Below are 22,514 nucleotides of genomic sequence, written 5' to 3'. Positions count from 1 at the left end.
GCCAAAACTTTCATCTTCATATGTATTCACACATTTACAGTAGAAACAGCCCAATGAACTTCAATCCAAATCTAAACATATTCACTAATCTAGCCTTGTAAATCAATATTCAGGTTGCTGTACCTTTATTACACCCTCCATGTTTAAATAAAAACTAGCACTAATTGTAGAGTGAAAATGAAGCCTGGCTGACTTGACATAATGATTTTCTTCAAGAAAATTGTTTTCAGAATTAAGTGGATAACAGTAACTGCACCTACTTAACCATAAGTGAGTCTGCAATTAAATTCTATTTCAAAATAAGTATATAACTTTAATCTTATAATTTGACTGTTACTACTATTGTGCCTCTGAAAAGTATTATTTTCTGCAATTGCACTCTATATCTTGACATATAATTCACACATTTAATTTTTAACATGCCTGTTATACTGAAGTAAGAAGCCAAATGACAACTACTAAACTAATTAATGTCATTTCCATTCTAAAGAAAATAACTGCTTAGCAAATATTTCACTATGGCCCCTAATTTAGAGAAAAATAAATCCTCCTACCGTATTGATCCAATCATGTAGGGCTGTGCCAGCTGCACTACAATAGCTCCACTCCCAAGCTGGTGGCATGTGTATCCAGAATCCCAATCATAGTTTTTTGTGTCTCCATTTAATAAGGCATTGCGACTGCGACTTACACCCTCAATCACACTGGCACAGTCTGCAATTGTTGCAACATTTTCAGTGGGAACTGTGAAATAAAAACACAAAGATGACAGACATACAATTAGAAAACAGTCCAGATGCCAATGGTCTTTACTTCTGGAGAAGAACTGGTAAAAAAAAAAAAAAGAGAAAGAAAATACGATCAAGAGAAGGAAATTTAATTCACATATAATGAACTATGAACAAGTGACGAACAAGTGGTACGGACAGTTTTTATAGCACTGATTCCAGAATAGCTCAATAAATTAACAGATGGATTTCAGTACTGGTGATATGAAAGCATTATTTTAACACAATTGGGAAAAAATATCTTGTCCAGCAAAACTTCAGAAATTTTGAAATAATTTCTTCCTGTTTTCATGATGAACCCTCTCTCTACTACAACATTTGAAAATGGCTAGAACATAGCTGTGAGAAATTTCAGAGATAACTGTATGAGTCTTCAGCATGCAAAAAAAGATATGATTTTCCATGAAGAGCTAGGATTCTGTGATTTCACTGTGCTATTGGTGTCAGAAGCATAATCTTAAGAAAGACAACTAACCAAACAAAACACCTTAAAAAACATATGGGAAGAAACTGCAAGATCATTGCCAAGTAGTCATCCATGGCACTGGAAAAACAACCAGTTCTGGAAAAGCCAAATATACTATCATCTCTGTCTGCTCATAAAAAATTACTAAAACCACCACTTTACTATTCTAGGAATCTCCTGATTCCCCTATTACTGAAAAGAGGCACTCAACAATTCCCAGATTCTTATGGGGGAGCAGGTGTTAGACTTTAGAAGTACTTCACTGGAAAGAATCAGAATAAAGCAAAGCCTAACACTGCAAACTAAGAGCACTGGCATTGAATTAAATTTTGTCTTGACTTCCTTTTCTTCCTCTCCTCCATGGGAGTAAAGGAACATATTTGTCTATTCATTTTATATAGGCTTTAAAGCATCTTCTACATAGAGCTGATTGGTTTTTTTTTTGTTTGTTTGTTTGTTTGTTTGTTTGTTTGTTTGTTTTTTTTATAGGAAGAGGAAGCTATTGCAATCTTGGTAAAAGGGAAAATGAGTAAAAGATAAGAGTCAAAATCAATGCTCATATTGAGGCTCCATGGCATATTCCAGACACACTCCGAGCTCTTTAAGTGATTAACTGAACGTAGAGCAGCTCAGTTCATGCAATATTTTGCCTGCGTGCCCTCTGAGCATCATCCTGTTCCTTCTCATGTTTAGATTTCTGCACTAATCCATGACCCTCCTAAGAAGATGTTACCCTGACTAATCAAACTCCTTAAAAACTGTACAGAAACTGTCTTGGTGTGCTTTTAGTATAATTCTGTGGTCTTCCCTCCAACAGCTAATTAGAAAGTGACTCTGACTAATTTAAGTGTGCAGAATGTGCCATCCTGTTCCTTTCCTCTAGGGAGTCTGCCACTTCCTATTTTGAATGTTCATTATCATCCTTTGTATATGCTTGATAAATTAGCTAAAAGTACCATCTGCTGGGGACTCTGTTCTGTATTTTCAAGTCTTTTGGTTGTCCTCCTTTTTCCCATTAGAATATCTGCTTCCATTTAGGTCACTTATTTACAAATACGAACTGTCAAAATCAACAGTCTTGTTTCTGTTTTTGTTTCCTTTTATTTTAATCCGCCAGCTATCCAGCTCTTACAGTAATCAATATTTTGTCAGAGAAAAGAAAAGAGAATATTCCAAATATAATTTTTTTCCCTACTGTTCATACAACAGTTTCGGGTTGAAAAGTCTGATTTGCTTTTATGGAACAGAAAAGATGTGTTTTAGCAAAGCAAACACATTCTGTAAGTAAATAAAAGGAGATGATGATTGAGGTTACAGGACAGTGGCATCAAACATTTATTAAAACTTACTTTCTTGTCTCTCGGTCTTATGCTGCAGTATGGAGCGATGAAGAACTGGCAGTATATATAATTCTAGCAATGGTATTTTTATAAAGGATTGCAATTTTCAAGACACGGCCTAAGGGTCATCTATAATGACTATATTTAAAGATAAGACAGATATGTTATCCAACTGTTCTTAGAGATCTTGCAAGATAAAAATGTACCAGAAGTGTGTTGTAGCCTCAGCCATATTTATAAATCCTTAAGCTTGTTTCTCTTATTTTGTCTTTTTAGCATACTTGATTTTTCATGAGAATTTTTTTTTCCCTGAAGCACTCTGAAAAAAAAGTTACTGCTGCTGCTGCCAAGTGGCTTCCATATCTGAGTGCAGACTATTTCTTTTCATCTCTCATTCTGGACAGGTCAGCTTTTGCTTTCTATCTATCCACTGTGACTTCACTACAATGTGAGTGGGTGGGGAAATGAAAGAAAAGCCTCAAATAACTTTTTGCAACACAGAAAGGAACAGAACAAAGTGGGTATTTGTACTGGTTTACAAAAGCAGCCATTAATAAACCTTAAATAAATTATGAGAATAAACGTACAGGGAGACAGCAGATCTACTACATAGTCTTATTTTATAGGAAAGCAGCAATTTAAAACATTATGGACTGATGAATATAGTTATACTGCACTCTAGGCAATAGCCAAATAGTCTCTGCTTATGCATCATAATTGCAACAAAACTGTTCATTTTAGGGAATTCTCTTAAGACACAAAACTATTGCTGTGAAGAAACTATAAACAAGAAATTACACTACAAGAAACAAAATTTTGTTTTAGTTAGTATGAAGGAGTGATTTTCCTCTCATTATTATATCTGTTAAATGTTCAGCTTCCAATTGCTCAATTTTTAACTATAAAATTGCATTCCTTCTCTGCTTGAACATCTACTAAACTGATAAAAATTTCCTTCCTGGCTGGTTGGAAAATAAAAAGCTGAGACTAAAGAAAAAGAGAACTAAGGATGCAAGGATTATTTCAGAGTTTGATCATATTGTATTAAAAAATTAAAGGGGTATTACGCATTTTGGTCTCATTATTTTCCACATGCCAAAAGATTTTTTAAGTCTAATTTTTATTCAATATATGAATAAGCCCTTGTTTATTTGCTACCTGGTAAAAAAAAAAAAAAAGAAATCTTTTTCTGAAAATTATCTTTTCAGTTAATTAGAAGTACAGCCACATGTCTGTCTTTCATTCCACATACTCTTTCTTATTTTCTTGAGTTGAAACTTGCTGATGAAATTGCTACATTTAATTTGAATCTTCAATTAAATTATTCAAAGAAATCAAGACCCCAAAAATATCAACTTCAAACAAATATCAGCAGTATTTTCACCTATTTCATTGAAAAGCTTTCTGCAAGCCATATTAATTTATGGAAAAGAAAACCCCATCAATATGTGTTTTTGTAGAACTGTCAGAAATTGTATTAGAAGAACTTCAGAGAAGGCTGATTTTTTACTTGATACTTGCTACAGTTTGTGATTCCTAATCCAATAAACTAGAACAAAACCATTCAAGTCACTAGAACTGGCCATACTTTTCACTGCCAACAAATTGGCTGCTACAGGGCTCTTTCATTAAACATTGTGTCTGCAGAAGGCTGCCAGAAATATCAGTTGTTTTAGGAAGAGTGCATCCCTCCTTGTGGCACTGGAAACAGACAGAAAATTATTAAAAAATAAAGAACTGGAACCATATGAACAGCTCTCTCTCAAAACCAACCATGTGGCTCTCGTTTCTTGCACAAAGGAAAAAAAAATCCCTGCAGTATTTAGATTGTCTTCAATTTTTCATGAGTTCTAAAGCTACGTCTGCAGCAGAGCTGACTTATACTGCTGGGTAAGTCTGCATTGTTTTAGAAAAATATGAGACTTTTCAAAAGGGAAAAAACAAAATATGATAGTTTTGTGTGGAGTCGACATTAAACTGTAGACAAAACCCAGCATCTTTCACTGCTTCCCAGAGGATAGACAAAACAATCTTTTACAAAGGTGAACGACACACTAGGAAACTGATATGACTGGCTTCTCCCTGTTACACACTCAGTTTTGTTTGTTCTTTTTCTAAATAACTGTCAGAGTAAAAGAGAAGTGAATATTTATTTGTATCATTTTATCCCTTTTAAAACAAGTTCTCCTAAGGCATTGAACATCCCACAAATGGAGGTTTATGATGATTCCTAAGAACTGAACTGCATTCCTCAGAGGGTGACCAAGGACATTCCAGTGTTTTTACATCCATTTTCTGCTCTTCAGTCATTATTCACTGTTTTCTCTTTCATGTGTATTTACACATTACAAGACAGTCTGATGGACTGAGACAGACTACAGACCAACACTGCTTCATGGAAAAAACATCCACATTGAACTCCCAATGCCCTTCACTGGGCTCACAATCAGAAAGAAGGTTTGTCAAGCCCACATAATCCTTGACTGCTCCTCAGCACTGAGTATTGATTGAAAGACACTGAGGTTATCAATTTTTTTTCCATTTGATGCAGAAAAGAAAATTTTTTTCCTCGATTAAGGTGGGAAAAAAACTCCTAGAAAGCTAAAGAGGCCTTGCACAGAAGCAGTCCTTTAACTGCTGCTGTAACTTCTTGCCACTGGGCAGATTAGAATATTTTACAATCCATCACATGACACCAAGTACTGCTTCCAAAGCAGTAGATTTCTTACCTGTGAAAATATTTTTCTTGTTTTGAATTCTAAATTAAATATTAATGGCTAAAGACCATTCATAAAATTGTGTCCATAAAATTTCACAAGCAGAAGTTCATTATAAGTAAGCACTATGATTGTGAGATTAAAGAATATTTGCATCCTTGTTAAATGAAGGAGTTATGTTAATATCATTAATTTAATATGGAAAACTGTTAACTTACATATTTAGATATAATACTATGCCAAAAAGAAAAATACATCTCAACCCTAACATCTGCATTAGGGAAATCAATTTATATGATTACATTCCTTTCTGTCACCTCATTTCACAAGACAACAAACTATAAGCCAACACTTAAATACCAGACAGTGCTATAAAGTGCATTTTTTGCCACTTTTGCTTCAACACTGCTACTCAGCTACCATTGGGTCATGTCAGTACCACATCCAGTACTGTACAAGATAACTGCATAAATCACCTTTCACATTGACTTTTAATTGTCAATTACGTATTTTAGTTGTAATATGTCAAGTCAGTAATTTTTCATTAAAACCTCGTACACAAAAATGCAACAACACAAAACTGTTGTTATAATGAAACAGCACTTCATTTTTTATTATTTGTTTACCAACCTTCCAATTTTCACTGTACAGTGACAGCCATCACATAGATATTATGTACCAGTAATAATATATCTGATAAATTACACTCTTCACATATACAGCTCTCTGGTCAAGTTGAGTATCTTTCACAAAAATTAAATAATTACTCAAGTCTGTACATAACATCTCTAACCAAATACCTCAGAGGCCTCATTTCTTTGGAATGAATTTTCAAATGACAAATCTTCACATCTTATCTTCAGTGTTGTTTTGGTAGAAGTAGGGGTCACTAAGTCTTTTTGAAAGGACCTTATGGCCTTCAAAAGGGCTGACCAGTACTTCATTTTTTTAATAAAACGGTATAGAAACAGCAGCTGTGTTTGTTCTAACCTAATTTAATACTGTATTTGATATCATGTGGGATTAGCAATGAACCCAGTGAACTGCTTTCCAAGGGTTTAAGATAAAAGTTTCTCTACTTAATCAAGCTTAAAAGCAACCTAGTCTGATTACTGTGCTTTCATATATTTTGTTGGTTTTTCCTAACTGCTTTCGATTCACTTTATCCTATCTGGTCATTTCAGAAACAGAAACAAACATTACAAATCCTCATCACAGCAATAAATTAAATCTGTGCCAACCCATTGGTACTCGTACTGAGTTTTTACACAAGTGGATCTTGGACTGACAGTCTGCTTGATCACAGGAGCCATATATGAAAGGAGCCATACAATATGGCACCTTTTGGTAATCATCACACTCAAAAAAAAAGCATTAAATAGATATAATATTGCCTTGCTGGATCAAAGTTGCTAAGAGTATTTTTGGATAGGCAATATCGATGGCCAAAAATTCTGATGGAACAGTCATAGGTGTCCCTGCTCCATTTCACAACTGGACTGGCCTCAACTAGTCCCCAAATTTTTCCATTTCTATTCTTCTCATCATAAACTCTGCAGAGTCATGTATATAACTGCTGGTGTCTCACTGACAGTTGGAAGACAAACCACATCCCACTTTCAATTAACTATTCACAAGATTCTGACTTTTAACTTTCACCAATTGCATTGACTAGCATGCCTTAAATATAAAAAGCTGTGGAGACCTACATACCCCTCTCTTTCCTTACTGTTTATCACTTCAAATGATTTACACATACAGCAGCCTGACTGACCCACACTGAAGAACAGCAAAGATGCCCTTGATTAACAGTCACCAGAAACTCACTATTATGCTGCTGGAACCCTATTCACCTGTAAGATTCAACAAAACGATTCTTACAGAGAATGTTTAATAAAGCCATATAAAGTCTCCATCCCCTAGATTACCTTTGAAACTCAAGAAGTGTTAAAATAGATCAAATAGTTTGTCTCACCAGAATGATCACTCAACCAGTAAAACTAATTGAGTCCATGAAAGATGAGTTGTTGGGAAGGATGGATAAATATAAATATTCATAAATAATACAGCCAGGATGAAAATGATCCTCCCAGCTGGCTGGACAATGCCCCTGCCTATGGATGGGTCCAGGGGTCAAATGGACTGTTCCATCTCATCCCAAAAGGTGTATGGCTCACCCCGCACCTGTAACCCTCCCCTAAAACATCAAGTGCCTGTAACCCCACTGGCCTAAGTCTTGTTCCAGCCCACCTTGAAGCCCCCTGATAAGGGGTCTCCGGGGGGCCAGATGTTCTCTTGGAACTTCCCCCCTCTTGGAACTTCCCCCTCTTAGATCTTCCCCCCTCTTAGGACCTCTACCCTCTCCTAGAGCATCCTCTTGTCTCTCCCCTCCCCCATCCCCTCAGGCCTTGCCACGTGCTGCATCTGGCAGCTCCAAGCAAGACCTTTCACCATCCCTAATAAACCTTATATCTCAAGAGCAGCCTTCAGAGATCTCTCGTCTCCATTCACCTAAACCATCCTGGAGCACAGCGCTCCCTACAATGAGTCACTTTCAGTATAAATTCATTTACACAAACATGCACGGATTTACTGCCTTGCCTACTTATGATCAAACAGTGTTTGTGTTAACACTCAAAAAAATTATTTAAGTCCAAAATTCAGCATTTACTACATAAGTTTGAGGATCTGAAATCAAATACATACAAATATCTGTACACACTAACTGATTTTGTATGAATTTTTAAAAATTCATAGCTGACTGTGCTAACTATGAAATTTAGCTCAAAGGTTTTATCAAATCTGAGATACTTTGTTTCTCTGCTAACTAGCTTACTGAAGGGAGATGTTTTCTTTTAACACAGTTCTTCCTTACTGCTTATTCTATTTCTTCTAAAGTCAATGAGAAATGCAATGTTATTTGCACACTACCTAAAAGAAGGGAAAGGCTTTTGATTTGCCTTTGTATAATGCATAGGGAACAGGCTGAAGGAATTGGGTCTTGGTTTTTCAAGGCTAAATATTAGTTTTCTCAGAGAAAAATAAAAAGTGAATATGTGTTACTAAAAATCTTCCTTCTCATCCTATTTTGAAAACTGTTTTCCCTTCCATCTGTCACAGATTCATATTTAAAATTCAAATATATGTTTAAAACCAGCATGAACTCTGAGAATTTTGCTGAAATTCTTGACTTTATGCCATAAGTAATAAACTGTGGGAAAACCCACCTAGACAACTACTAAATGCTCTCTCTCCAATGAACTTCAGGATTTGACTTTTGTGAGATTATACAGAAGAAAGCACAGAAACCACCCCATTTTAACTATTGCCAAAAAATTAAGTCTTTCTGTGACACATTTTATCATTCAGTACTGTTGCTCCGTAAGGGATTTCTACCTTAAGTAACATAAAGGTACTTAAATCAGTGTTATATAAGCTGCCCAGAGCTAAGAGAGCTCCATCAGCATGGTGTTCTGAGAATAATAGCAGCATAGCTGATATAATGTTCCGCCATGGCTAAGCAAGTCTATGACTCTTTGGGGGGAAATCAACATATGACAGTTTACTTTCAGCAGTTGTAACCAGGCTGTCTAAGAGGCCCTAAATGTCTAAATCCATCATCACTACAATAAATAGCTTGTGCTTAGTCCATTCTTGTGAAAGAATTCAGGCTAACCTACTGGGAGGCATGAGCAACCCCACTGTGACAGGCAAAGAAAAATCACATTGCCAGCACTGACTGACACAGCTACAAGTAGATTTGTCAGCAGCAGTTGATTTGACTTTCAGCATTCCTGCAGTGTCATTAATTAATCCCTAGTACTGGAATTTCATAGAAGTTCTAAGGACTTGCCAACTAATTCTATGATTTCAGCACTGTTTAACTCAATTTAGAGATTTCTGGATGGAAACAGAAGTAGGGTGCAGTAAGGGCCAGCTTTAAAAGACAAGTGCTTACAACAGTTCATAAAAAACGAAAATAGTCTTATATCTTACCTATCAGACCTTTTTCAAGAGTAAAGGATTTGTTTGTGAACATGCATTCAAATGCCACAATATGGAAAACTTTGTTCACTGTATTGTGAGTCCCAACAATTCGAATATACCTATAGGGAAAGAAAAAAAAGGTAAACAGCACAAGTTAAACATGACCAGCTTCTATGCACTTAAATATAATTGATTCAGTTAGACTATAATGTGCAGACCCATAAGAACTGAGTAACTGTTTAAAAAAAAGAAAAACGAGTAAAAAAGAATATCAGTTTCATAGCAGGCTTGCATCTAGTCCATAATGATGGACATGCTGGCTCCAGTGCAATTTAAGAAGAAAAAGAAAAAATCTTTAAAGAGATGTGGAATCTGTTAAAAATGTTTCTAGATTAATTTGCCAAGAAATGCAAAATTAAGGACCTTCTGTTTCAGAAATGGTCTTTTATTGCAAAGATGTGCTGATGGAGGTTTTCAATACTACTATTAATAGTAATAATTACAACAAGAACAACAGTAATAATCATCCTTTTATAAAAAAATTTTCAGCACTGTGAAAGATTTCATACAGCAATGACAAACCCAAAAAAGGAGTTAGGCTTTTCTTCCAAGGCCAAAAATCACTTATATTTTATTAAGACTGTTTCTAATTCTAACACTGGATATACAGGACATCAATCTCTGTTGGTGTATCTTTTATTAATAATGAAAAAAATCCTCATTCAAATATTATGAAACAAAGCTATTCTGGGTTTCATTCCTGGTGGTATAACTGACATGTCCACACTCCAATTGCAAATCAAATAGAGTTGCTCTCAAACACTGTGACCTATTCACGTGCTGAATTACCCTGGAGGCTTCACCTTCCATAAACAACCACTAACCTTGATTCAGTCAGATTCTGCATCTTCTGAAGAGATCTAACAGTTCTTACTATACATTTTGAAAAATCTCAAAAGGCTATTGTACACCTCTCAATAAATGCTGAAGAAGCAACCAGGAAACTACGTAAACCAAATACCAATTACTTCACAAGATGGGTTACCCACACTTGCAGAAATCTTTGTATGAATTCAACTCATTTAAATTAACAACTGTCAGAATGTATGAAGCAATATGCTTGGTCTGTCTTTCATTTACATGGCATAATTACATTTCTAACTTAATGGCCATTCACCAGTGGTATCACTTTGGCTTGGGTTCTTCATCAAGTTGAGAAAATACACAGTATATTTTCTGAGATGTTTCTTTTTAAATAATAAAACAACCATCATAGCTATTTATTGTGCTAATGCTCAATCTCCAAATTTCATTTAGAAATTATTTTTATAATCATAACTTGGAACAAAAAATTGCATGCTATTGCCTACTTAATATTAACTCACAGATCATTTATCACAGTAGCAAATATTCTGAAAGTCATTCTATGTAGATAAAAAGAAGTTGCAAAAGTAGAGAAAATATTTATTATTCATAAAGAAGATGAACATGTATTAAGAGCAAACCAGAACTTAGCCCTTACTCTGCAGCTATGCCAAGTGCCTGTAAAGAGCATTGTAGGAATCCTAGTTGACAGGCAGGCAAACAGGAGGTGTTTCCCCAGACCTGCCCATGTGAACCAGGTGTCTTTCTTTTTATGAACTCATGACCACAGTTTAACCCTAAACACACAGGGGATGTCCCAAATTCGACAATGGTAACTGATCTTGTTCCCTCCAGCCTCAGAAGTACAGAATTCAATTAAACACAGGAATAATTTTGGAATATTTTGAAGTGCACATGGAGCCTGGCTTGCCATAGACACTCCCTTGACTCTCCTAAGCAAGGAAGATATTGATTGAGTTGTGCTGCTTAGACAAAATGCACCAGGCAAACCACCAGAGTGTTACTAATGGAGAGGTACTTTGACATCCTTCAGTTACGCATCCTTGCATTAAAGAGCTTTGAGAATAAACAAAGTAACAAGATTAATAGGAACAAAAGAAACTGCTTCATAATTAGCCTTAAAAGCTAATTTAATTCGATTTTTTGTGTTATAAAATTGTATCATTAGAGCAAACTTCTTGTTTGTTCAGAGCAATTGGAAGATGTTCAAATTCCTGTCAGTAACAAAGTAGGTTCATATGACACAAAGTTATCTATGAATCTTTGTGTGATAGCAGAGTAAAAGAATCACAGTTCAATGCCTAAACTAGCTCCACTGTTGAGGGATTTTAGACTCAACTGATAAGACTGGAAGACAGAAAAAAACCCCTGAATCATTCTTAAAGAAAAAACCTTTATCAATTTGTGGGGTTTAAATGAACTTCCCTAGCAGGTTAACATGAAAATTTTGCCCCTTACTTTTATTTTCTGGCCCTTTTTGAGAATAATGGATGTGGGAATTGCAGTTTTTCTTCTTCCCCCCCATTCCCCTCCCCACGCGGTCCTTCGTCCTGCGATCCTGCCTTCCCCTACCCCTCCCCCTCGGGGTTATATCCGATACCCCGCCGCTGCCCCCGGTGTCTCGGCTGCACGCACCCACAATAAACACGTGTATGCACCCGAGCCCCGTGTCGCCATCCGTCGGTGCCCGTGCTGAAGCTGAACTCGCAGAGCTTAAGGGGAAAGCGGCGCTCACCTCCCCCCTCCTTCCCCAGCGCCCGCCCGGGCCGGTCTCGCACAGCAACAAATGGATACTGATAAATTCTCTAACAGTTTCATTCACAAGCCACAGACTTCTTCTCTAACCACATAGAGTAAAGCTACACATGACCTTAAAATCCTCACAACAGGAATATCAGAAAAATCTGGTTGGTGGGTTTTTTTCCCCACTTCCAAGAAAATTGTTTTGACCATAGGGAAACAGCATGCTCTATTGGATCTCGGTAGAATTTTAAACTACTGAAATTTGAATGGACTACCTGGGTTGATTAATTTGGCATCTACATGGCAACATCTCTCATTCATCCCCCATTTTTCCCAGAGCAATTCTTCTCCTTTACATGAAATTATGATATTTGTACTCTGATGTGACTACATAGCTGAACAACTAAATGATGTTTTAATTTTGGTCTTTACATTTGGAAAGCTAACACATATAATTCAGATAACAGCTGCTGCAGATCACACCACTGATTCTGCTGTGGATACCCTGGAGGACCACAAACACCAAAGCTCAGCTGCCTCCATCATCACAACAGTGCTTAGGAAATATGTGTCAAAGCATGAAAATATGCATACTCTAGGAGTAGTAATTTTAATCCTTCACTATAATAACAGCAGTAAGATACAGACAAACTAAAATATATTAAGCACAATTTCCAATACCTTGATAATATTGAGACAAAAGACTAAATAAGGGGAGGGGATGGAAATTAAACAGGTATTTTGCACTGATATCCACTCTTCAGTTACTATCAAAGCAGCCTAGAATAGCAACAGCAAACTTGAAGAACTAAGTCTAATACGTACAAAATGCACTCTTATGAAATTGGCATTTCATTTTCCTTTGTGGAGCATTTGCTATAAGACACTAGTGCCAAAATTATTACATACTTTATACCCCCTCTAACTGCTTAGAACCACTGACATTCACATTCCAATCACCGCCACAAACAGGCACGAGGCACAGCCTAACACACAAGAGCATTAGAAGATACTGTGTTTGTTTTTCAGTGGAAAAGGAAACAGTGTTATTCAACACCATCTAAACTCCATTTATTGACAACTCCCTAAAACGAATAATCCTTCGGACTCACACAGCTGAATCAACAGAGCTGTGACAGGAAGACAGAAAAAAACAAGAAAAATCTATTGCCATCATTAAATCATGTGGGAGAACAGTGGACATAAATAAACACATAATATAAAGAATTAAGCCAGAACAAACATGAAAAGCATATCTGTCTTTTGACAGAAGACAAGTTTTCCTGCACTTAGACAGGAAAGTCTAATAAAGTCTATTTTATACTGAATTAAATCCCTGCTGCAAATATTGAAAACAACCGTGACAAATCAAATAAACACACAAAACAAAATCACTGAACTCCAGTAGAAAAAGCATGTCTAACACCTGCATACATACCTGGACAGTAACAAACATTTTCACCTTGGAAATACAACCAACAGAGAAGCAGTTTGAAAACACAACACTTTGTAATATGCCAGAATGTGTATGCAGATATTTTATGCTAGAGCATTCAAGTGACTAGAAATATTGGTATACAACACTTACAAATGACATGCAATTGTTTGTGTACCACACGTAAGCATTATGTCAGCTAATCAACCAATGTTTCTCAAAGGATAGAACCAAATAAACACTGATGTGCTTTGGAGTATATGTAAAACTTGCACAATGTGATAAAATGTTGTGTATTCCATACATAATAATATGTAAGAATAACAAATTTACAAATGCCTTGTTCTTTTCTAATGATTTCCAATTTTTATTCCTTTAAAAGATAAAAAATCCAATTTCAGATAAACTGGCTTTAATCTCCATCTTCACACTGTATGCATCCTTCGTTCCAATGAAGTTCTCAAATCTGAACTTGGTTCACCTGGTTTTGTTTCAGGTCAGACCTCAACCCAAAACAGATCAATTTCCTAGAACCTGACTGGATATGAGCAGAAATCTGCAATTATGCCTGATCTCATAATGGACTTCCACATTAAGAATACAAAATAAAATATGAGAAGACATTAAGATTTGAATGTCAAGAAATCTATATTTAAACCATATTCCTGATTTGACTTTGCAGCCAAACACAACTTAAATATCACCCTCACTTTATGCCATCTCTACTGAATAAATAAAATGGGACTTTAATAAATTAAATTGTATAGAAAAAAAAGCAGTTTTTAAATAGACAAGAAAGCATTGGTCTTCAGAAAGTCTAGTTCTAAAACAAACTGGACAGGGGGATTCAGAGAACAGACACGAGCTGGCTCTGCACACTTTCCAGGCTGGTGTGACATGAAGCCAGATTCTTTCCAAAATTAACCTCATCTTCAATAGAACTAATTTTCTTTGAATCACACTACATCCTCTTGAGGTTTTATCACTTAGGATCAATTTAGGTTCATTACACAGATATATTGTTATTCTGGTTTGAAAGCAAAACCAGTGAGAGACTCTAAGTCAGAAATACAATTTATTGGGAAAAGTTCTCTGGCTTAGGTGTTGATAAGGCTGTTCTTGAAATGGGCTCTATTGTCTGACTCAATTTTCTCAGGGGTGTTGTGTCCCTACAGGACTTGTTTATCTAGGTCTAAGATGGTATTCTGGGCAGTAGTATGAGGCACAGGGTAGGTTTCCAACCATCCTGTGGTTGCTTCCACCATGGTCAGTACATAGCGCTTGCCTTGGCGAGTTTGGGGAAGTGTGATGCAGTGAATTTGCCAGGCTTCCCCATACCTGTACTTCAACCATCGCCCACTGTACCACAGAGGCTTCACCCACTTGGCCTGTTTGATTGCAGCGCAGGTCTCGCAGTTGTGGATGACCTGTGAGATGTTGTCCATAGTAAGGTAGACCCCTCCGTCACGGGCCTATCGGTATGTTGTGTTTCTCCCCTGATGACCAGAAGCATCATGGGCCCAACGAGCTAGGAATAATTCTTCTTTATGCTGCCAATTTAGGTCTTCTTGTGATATTTTCACCTTGGCAGCTCAGTCTACCTGTTCCTTGTTGTGACGCTCTTAAGTAGCTCAACTCTTGGGTATGTGTGCATCCACGTGTCAAATCTTCACTGTCAGCTTCTCTACACAGGTGGCAACATCCTGCCAGATCTTGGCGGCCCAGATGGGTTTCCCTCTGCGCTGTCAGTTGGGCCTTTTTCCAGTGACTCAGACATCCCCACAGAGCATTAGCTATCATCCATGAGTTGGTGTAGAGATAGAGCCTCAGCCACTTCTCTCGCTCAGCAATATCCAAAGCCAGCTGGATGGCTTTAAGCTCTGCAAGCTGACTCGATCCACCTTGTCCCTCAGTAGCTTGTGCCACTTGTCGTGTGGGGCTCCACACTGCAGCTTTCCATTTTCGGCTAGTGTCTATAACTCAGCAGGAACCATCCATAAAAAGGGCATATTGTCTTTCAGTTTCCAGTAGCTCATTATATGGTGGGGCCTCCTCAGCACATGTCACTTGCTCCTCTTTTTTAGAAGATAATCCAAAAGTCTCCCCCTCAGGCCAATTTGTTATAATTTCCAGAATGCCAGGGCAATTCGGATTGCCAATACTGCTGAGTGATGAGGGCAATCCATTTACTCCATGTTGTGTCTGTGGCATGATGTGTGGAAGGAACCTTTCTTGCGGGTGACCAGGTAGAGAGGGCTCACAATCTGGCTGTACTCAGGACTGTGCATCCTCCAAAAGCCTATGGCACCTAGGAAAGCTTGTGTCTGCTTCTTGTTGGTAGGTGGAGACATAGCAGTGATCTTGTTGATTACTTCTGTCAGGATCTGACGACGTCCATCTTGCCACTTGACTCCTAGAAACTGATTTCTTGAGCTGGTCCCTTAACCTTGCTTCGTTTAATGGCAAAACCAGCTTTCAGCAAAATCTGGATAATCTTCTCTCCTTTTTCGAAGACTTCCCCTGCTGTGCTCCCCCACACAATGATGTCATCGATATACTGTAGATGTTCGGGAGCCTCATTCTTTTCCAGTGCAGTCTGGATCAGTCCATGGCAGATGGTGGGACTGTTCTTCCACCCCTGGGGCAGTCAGTTCCAGGTGTACTGCACTCCCTTCCAGGTGAAGGCAAACTGAGGTCTGCATTCTGCTGTCAAAGCAGGAATGGTCACGTACCACTTTGCTGCCTTGGACTCCAGGTCGTACTGAAGCTCCAACATGTCTGGCACGGCAGCGCTCAGTGGTGGTGTAACCTCATTCAGGCTGCAGTAATCCACTGTCAGTCTCCATTCCCCACTGGACATACAGGGCTGTTGAAAGGGGAATGGGCCTTGCTGACCCCCCCTTGGCTCTTGAGTTTACGAATCATCTCATGGATGGGGGTCACAGAGTCTCTGCTTGTACGATATTCCCGATGGTGTACTGTTGCTGTGGCAATTGGTACCTGTTGTTCCTCAACTCTCAGCAGTCCCACAGCAGAGGGGTCGTCTGAGAGACCAGGCAAGGTATTTAGTTTCCGTCTGTCTTCTGCCTCTACAGCAGCTATTCTGAAAGCCCAGCGATGTCCTTTTGGGTCTTTGAAATATCCATTTCTGTGATAGTCTATGCTAAGGATGCATGGGGCCTCTAGGCCAGTCACGATTGGGTGTTTCTGCCACCCGTTCCCAGTTAAACTCACTTCGGCCTCCAATACAGTAAGCTGCTAGGATCCTCCTGTTACCCCAGAAATAGAAATGGATTCTTCTCCTACATATCTTGATGGCATCAGGGTACATTGGGCACTGGTGTCAACCAAATTTTTGTGGTTCAGATGTGCCAGGCCATCCAATCCACACAGTCCAATAGATCCAATTGTCCCTGTCTTCTACCTGGCTAGAGCCAGGGCCCCTCTATTCCTGGTCAGGGTACATGTTGCTCTCTTCCTGTAAATAAGTTCTTGAGGTTCCTTCAAGAGGATCAATTATATCATCATTCGTATATTGTCTGGAATTCTGTGCGTGAGAGACTGGACCAGCATTGACTCTAGATGAGCTTTTTGTGTTAAGTGTTCTTTCTAGTTCACATACTCGGGCTGCTAAGGAGGAGGTGGGTTTTCCATCCCACTTCCTCATGTCTTCTCCATGTTCCTGAAGGAAAAACCAGAGGTTTCCTTGTGGAGTGTATCCTCTCTCCTTGGCTTGGGAATGCCGGCTCCTAATGGCAGAGACTCTTGTTGGTCCTGGTGAAATATGGTAGACTTCTTCCTTAAGTTCCTTTTTTAGTTTCTGATGACTCTCTTCAACAAGTCCTGGACTTGCTCAGCCAAACTTGTTTCCATGGGTGAGACATGGGTACGAAATGGGGCAGTGACTGTATCCTCATAAATTCTTAATTTATTGGCTAAGACGCCCACCCTGTCCTCGCCTTCCCTCCACTGTAGTGTTGCCAGGTAACAGGAGTACATCTCTGGTCCAAGCCATGCAAATCTCAACCACATTTGCGATGCGCACTGGACACAATCTGGACTCTTAGGAAATCTCTTGTCTTTTGAGAAAATTATCTCCAACACAGCCAATTCCCTCAGGCATCGGATACCTTGTTCCATGGTGTTCCATTTTCCTTGGTGCCCCTGGAGGTCTTCTTTACAAAGGATCTGTCCCACACATTTGTGAGCAGTCGCTGCCAGAGGCTGAGAGTTTCTTCGGTTCTCCCAATCCCCTGGTCAATGACCACATCCTGGGATAGTGATTCCAGTTGCCTGGCCTCACTTCCATCCAGAATGGTGTCATTGGCTGCAGCATCCCAGATGCAGAGCAGCTAGGTCAGGACGGACTCGTTCATCTGGCGGGTGAATTATCTCCGCAGGTCACGCAGCTCACCCAGGGATAGAGACCGAGTGATGATTTCTGGTTCTGTCTCTTCCGCTGGGTGCGAGGGTCTTGCAGTGTCCTCATCAGTCACTATGCGGACTGATTTGCTCTTCGATTTCTTCTTCTGAACGGGGGCAGCTACTATGGGTTCAGGCTGCTCTGGTTTGGTGATGGTTTGTGTGGAGATGCTGATGGCACTTTTGGTTCCTTTCTCCTCTGTGCCAGTCTGTGTAGACATAGACACTCTTGCTTTGCTTTTGGTTTCCTCCTCCGTGACAGTCTGCGTAGACACGGACACTGTTGTTTTGCTTTTGGTTCCTTCCTCCTCTGTGGCAGTCTGCGTCGACATGGATGCTGTTGTGGCATTCTGTACGGACATGGACACTGCTTCTTTGCTTCTTGTTTCCTCTTCCTCAAGAAGACCCTGCATCGCACTATGTATGTTTTGCTGCACCACACTTATGTATGTTTTGCTGCATCACACTATGTAGTGTTTTGTTTCTAAGCATGTTGCAGACTGTGCAGAGAAGACAAAGCAGAACTAAGAACAACATTATGCTGTCCTTGGCATCCAGAGGGAACTTAACATTTTCAAAAACTGCTGTGTCAAGCCTGAAAGGTTGGAAAAAATCAATCTTTATCCCTCCCCTCAGGGACTGGGTGTGGTTGTCGAGGCCCCAGATGTAGCAGCCTAGATTAGGACAAGCAAACAGAATTGAGTACATATTCCAAATAATGTTCATTTCCTCAGAGGTTATAATGCAATAGACATAATAGATCAATAAAGCAATTCTCATACCATACCCTGATCTACACATGAACATTACAATCGCCAGATAATTCCCCACATTCGGGAAAATATAGAGCTATGTATAAGACCCATGTAAGCATGTTAAGCATCATAGTGAATAGGTACCCTCTACAATACAAAATTGTAATTCTGACTTTTCTCAGTACCTCGTGCCCCACATTGGGTGCCAAAATTATATTCTGGTTTGAAAGCAAAACCAGTGAGAGACAGTCAGAAATACAGAAATACAATTTATTGGGAAAAGGGAAAAGAGACAAAATACATGCAATGATACAAAAGGAAGACCACTGACAAAGTCAGAATGCAACCTGACACCCTTTTGGTCAGCATGTTTGTAGTAGTCTAAATTGGAGCTGCAGTCCTCTTGGAGTAGCAGATATGGTTTCTGTTTGTGCAGTGATCCTGTGGAAAAGGTGTAGTCGGTCTAGTGGAAAACCCCAGGTGTGTCTTCTTGGAAACCTATGGGAAGGCTGCTTCTCTGTCTAGAAATCTCAGGATATATGTAGGTGGGAATGCTTAGCTCCTGCCCCCTGGCCGGAGAATTCACAATGGGCTGATGTCATTCTGAGTCACAGGGTGTGTCTTTGATCACCTGTTAAACAGAATTGGCTCCTGGAGAGTGTTATCTCTGAGTCAGGTGTTAAGACATTGATGAGTCCATTAACAGAAGATAAGGAAAACTGCCCAGAGGGCAACTGCTACACAGATGGTACTAGAAAACATCTTGCCTTTCAATCTCGGACAATTGTAGCCTCCACATTTTTAAGCATATTGACTAAAACATAAGAAAATACAGGAAAGTGCTGTTTGGTGAAATCTGAGAATGTCTGCCTTTTCCTCCAGCTTCTCGTCCTCCACCAGTCTGTGAATTTATTATGCAATACTTTTTTCTTGATCCAATGTCACTTCATTAAGTGCTGTCTAGATCTAGACTAGAATCTGAATACAAACAATATGACAAAGAAATACATGAAAAGTATTAGAAAAAAGTGAGGGAAAATGGAAGGACAGAAGGAAGGAAAAGAAAGATACAATGATTTCAATCTGCACCAAGGTACCTCAACAAACAACAGTTGTTTTGACCTGTGCTTAAAAAAGCAAGGAATACTGAAATTCATCCTATAGAACTGTAATGAAGATACATAAAAAAATTTGTATTTAGCTCTGGTATCATAAGAGTGTGACAGATAAAGGTAAAGAAGGGTAGATTTAAAAAAAAAAAAGTCTGAATATTATTTTTAAAAAAGAGGCAATTATTGAAAGAATCCTTTTTATATAAGTTTTGTTTGCATGAATCATTACTAATCAGAAACACAGTAACTCCTGGTATTTGAGCTCACAGGTGTAAAAGAATAAGAGAAGATCTCTAGGGCTCTCAAAAGGGGGTCATAAATACACATGAAGAATTAAATGTTATGAGAAGGTAAAAAGAAAACTCTAACAAACTGACCCACAAACAAATACAATAAATGCTCAACAACTAAATAAATCACCACTCCTCTCCAAACAGCGTAACACTTCACTTACAGAAAAATACATCCAAGGCAAGAAACGTTACTATTCATTATGTTAAAATGATACTGGAAAACTACTAAACAATATTCAAATGAAATCAGCTAAGTATTGGTAAAATAAAAATACTTATATATTTTTCATCAATGTTTTTATTACTTGAAAACTTGTACCTACAGATACAACTACTTGTGAGTTGCAGGTGGTTATAAAATTGATGGAAAACATTGTTGGCTCAATTTCACATTTGCTATTGGTTTTGGAATGCTGAAATATGGGGCAATTCATTAAGTGAAGTACGTCTCATATATTTTAAATATTTATTATATAGCATGTAGTGTTACTGTTCAAGTGTGGTCTGGATCTGGGATTAGAATGCCTTTGTTAACTGAACAAGATTTGGTTCCTTAACTGAAGATATGATCATACAATTATTAAACCCCTGTACTACCAGTGATTTATGGATTTACAAATACCAGCCAACAGTAACTGTATCACAAGAAACATCAACTTCAATTGTTCAACATTTAGGAGCAATGTTTTTAGGAGCAAAACCACTAAAAATAAAATATCACCGAAGTAATGTCCCACCCAAAGCAGTGGAATGTCAGTTCTGACTGCTCTGGTGCTCCTTTCTATCATAAAGTGTGCAACACTTGTTCTGCTCCTGATAACACACAGCTTAGCCAAACTTTTAACTATGATCATTCTTTAGATTATTAATGAAGACAAAAATTCACATGAAAAACAGATCAAGTACTATCAAAGAGTGTTTGTGAAACAAATGTCTGATGTGAGAGAGAACAGTGAAAGTATCAACCATTTATTTCTAAATTCACCAATTTCTGTCTTTTATGAGAAAAATCTCAGGTGATATCCACTAGTGATATCATCTGCTCCACATATATACCATTGCTACCTCAGTTAATCAGTGTCTCTAAACTTCCTTGCTTATACTTTGCAGCATATTGAAGACCCAACTCTTGGCTACTGCAGGCCTGAACTGAGCTATAAAATAAAGGACTAAAGAAATATTATTTATGGGCCTATTCATCAAACACAGACAGTGCAACAGATTCAATCTCGTAAGCTTCATAGGTCTAGTTCTTTTAAAATCAAATTGTGTTTTACTGAAAATAATCAATGACACAGTGAAAGAACATCATAAATTTGGATTACAAGTAGGTGGTCTGCATTAACCTGTACAAACACTCCTACACAGCTCATCAGCAATGAGATGGCAAAAGGGAAGGATAATGATTTCCAATATATGCACACAAATAATAAAATATCCAGAAACTCATTCATGTGAGAATAGTTGAATTGTGGTTAAAGACAGATAATTTAAAACAGACAACTACTGTAATGACTTCTTGTTCTCACTGCTACTCTTTTTTCTACTTTTTATTATTTGTTTTAATTGTAGAGTAGAACCACATGTATCACACAACATTTGCCACATTTCTCTTGCTGATTTAATGAGCAGTAAGAACTGTTTAATTCAGAATAGCACTCTGCAGTATTGCACCAATTAAACTGATTACAATGCATATTCATTCACTGAAACACTACCATCAGCCTGGAGTGGTACACTGAGTGCCACAGCCCCAAGAAAATGTTATTATTTTGTTAAAATGTAGTTCCTGTTCTCCTACAAAACAAAAATAACTTATGTTTGACATGTTTATGAAATACACCACTATAACTCGCGAGCAGACCTGAAGAAAACAGAAATATATTGACTGAGCTACTGAATTCAAATCTTTTAAATTGGTTTCTTAATCAAAGAACAATAACCACTCAAGAAGTTCACTTCCTGTGGCTAAACATCTAAAAATATGAAACTGTTTTAAATCTAATTTCATAGATCTTAAAATAACTTTGGGTGCAATGGGAGAAGAAATAGCAACCAGAAAAATCAAGTAAGGCTTTTCTTCCAAACTTTTTTTTTTTTTTTTGAGTGTAATAAAAAGTTTGCCCAAAATTTCCCTAACACTGACTGAGCTGCACATAGGTTATTTCTAGGTGATACTAATCCAGTGGGAGATTGCAATCACTGGTGCACTGATCACCTCCTCAGAATGGACTCCAGACTCAAATGGAAGGAAGAACATTTACTTACAGAATAATTAATGTGAGAAGTGAGGAACAGAGCTAACAAATAGGGGTTTGGGTACTTATTAATGCAAAAGTTATGTAATTGCTAAACAATGAATGCTGATGCATTTGTTTGTTGAAATGTATAAATAGCGTAAAGTTTTGATGGTCAGGGAGCCAGTATTTTATGCATTACCATCCAGATCGCTAGTTGGAGCAAACTAGAATAAAAAATAGAAATACCTCACTGCAGTGTGTGAATTGATGCTACACAGGTAACAAGCCTGTGTTTAAGACAACAATAATGCATATTTGCATTTGTATCAGT

At 38.0% G+C, this 22,514-nt stretch overlaps 1 protein-coding gene across 2 annotated transcripts in view; it reads right to left on the bottom strand.

The window, feature by feature from the left end:
- Window positions 1–22,514, bottom strand: part of BTBD9 (BTB domain containing 9) — a 121,160-nt gene that overhangs the window by 38,609 nt on the left and 60,037 nt on the right. For both annotated transcript variants that reach the window (XM_021550403.2, XM_021550404.2), the window contains exons 8-9: window positions 9,308–9,417; window positions 555–744 (exon numbers count right to left, since the gene is read on the bottom strand). In XM_021550403.2, coding sequence (XP_021406078.1) covers window positions 555–744; window positions 9,308–9,417 — 300 coding nt within the window. The remainder of the gene's footprint in view (window positions 1–554; window positions 745–9,307; window positions 9,418–22,514) is intronic.

Source organism: Lonchura striata, chromosome 3, assembly GCF_046129695.1.
Source record: "Lonchura striata isolate bLonStr1 chromosome 3, bLonStr1.mat, whole genome shotgun sequence".
NCBI classification, from domain to species: Eukaryota; Metazoa; Chordata; class Aves; order Passeriformes; family Estrildidae; genus Lonchura; species Lonchura striata.
This window is presented reverse-complemented; position numbering and strand designations above follow the sequence as displayed.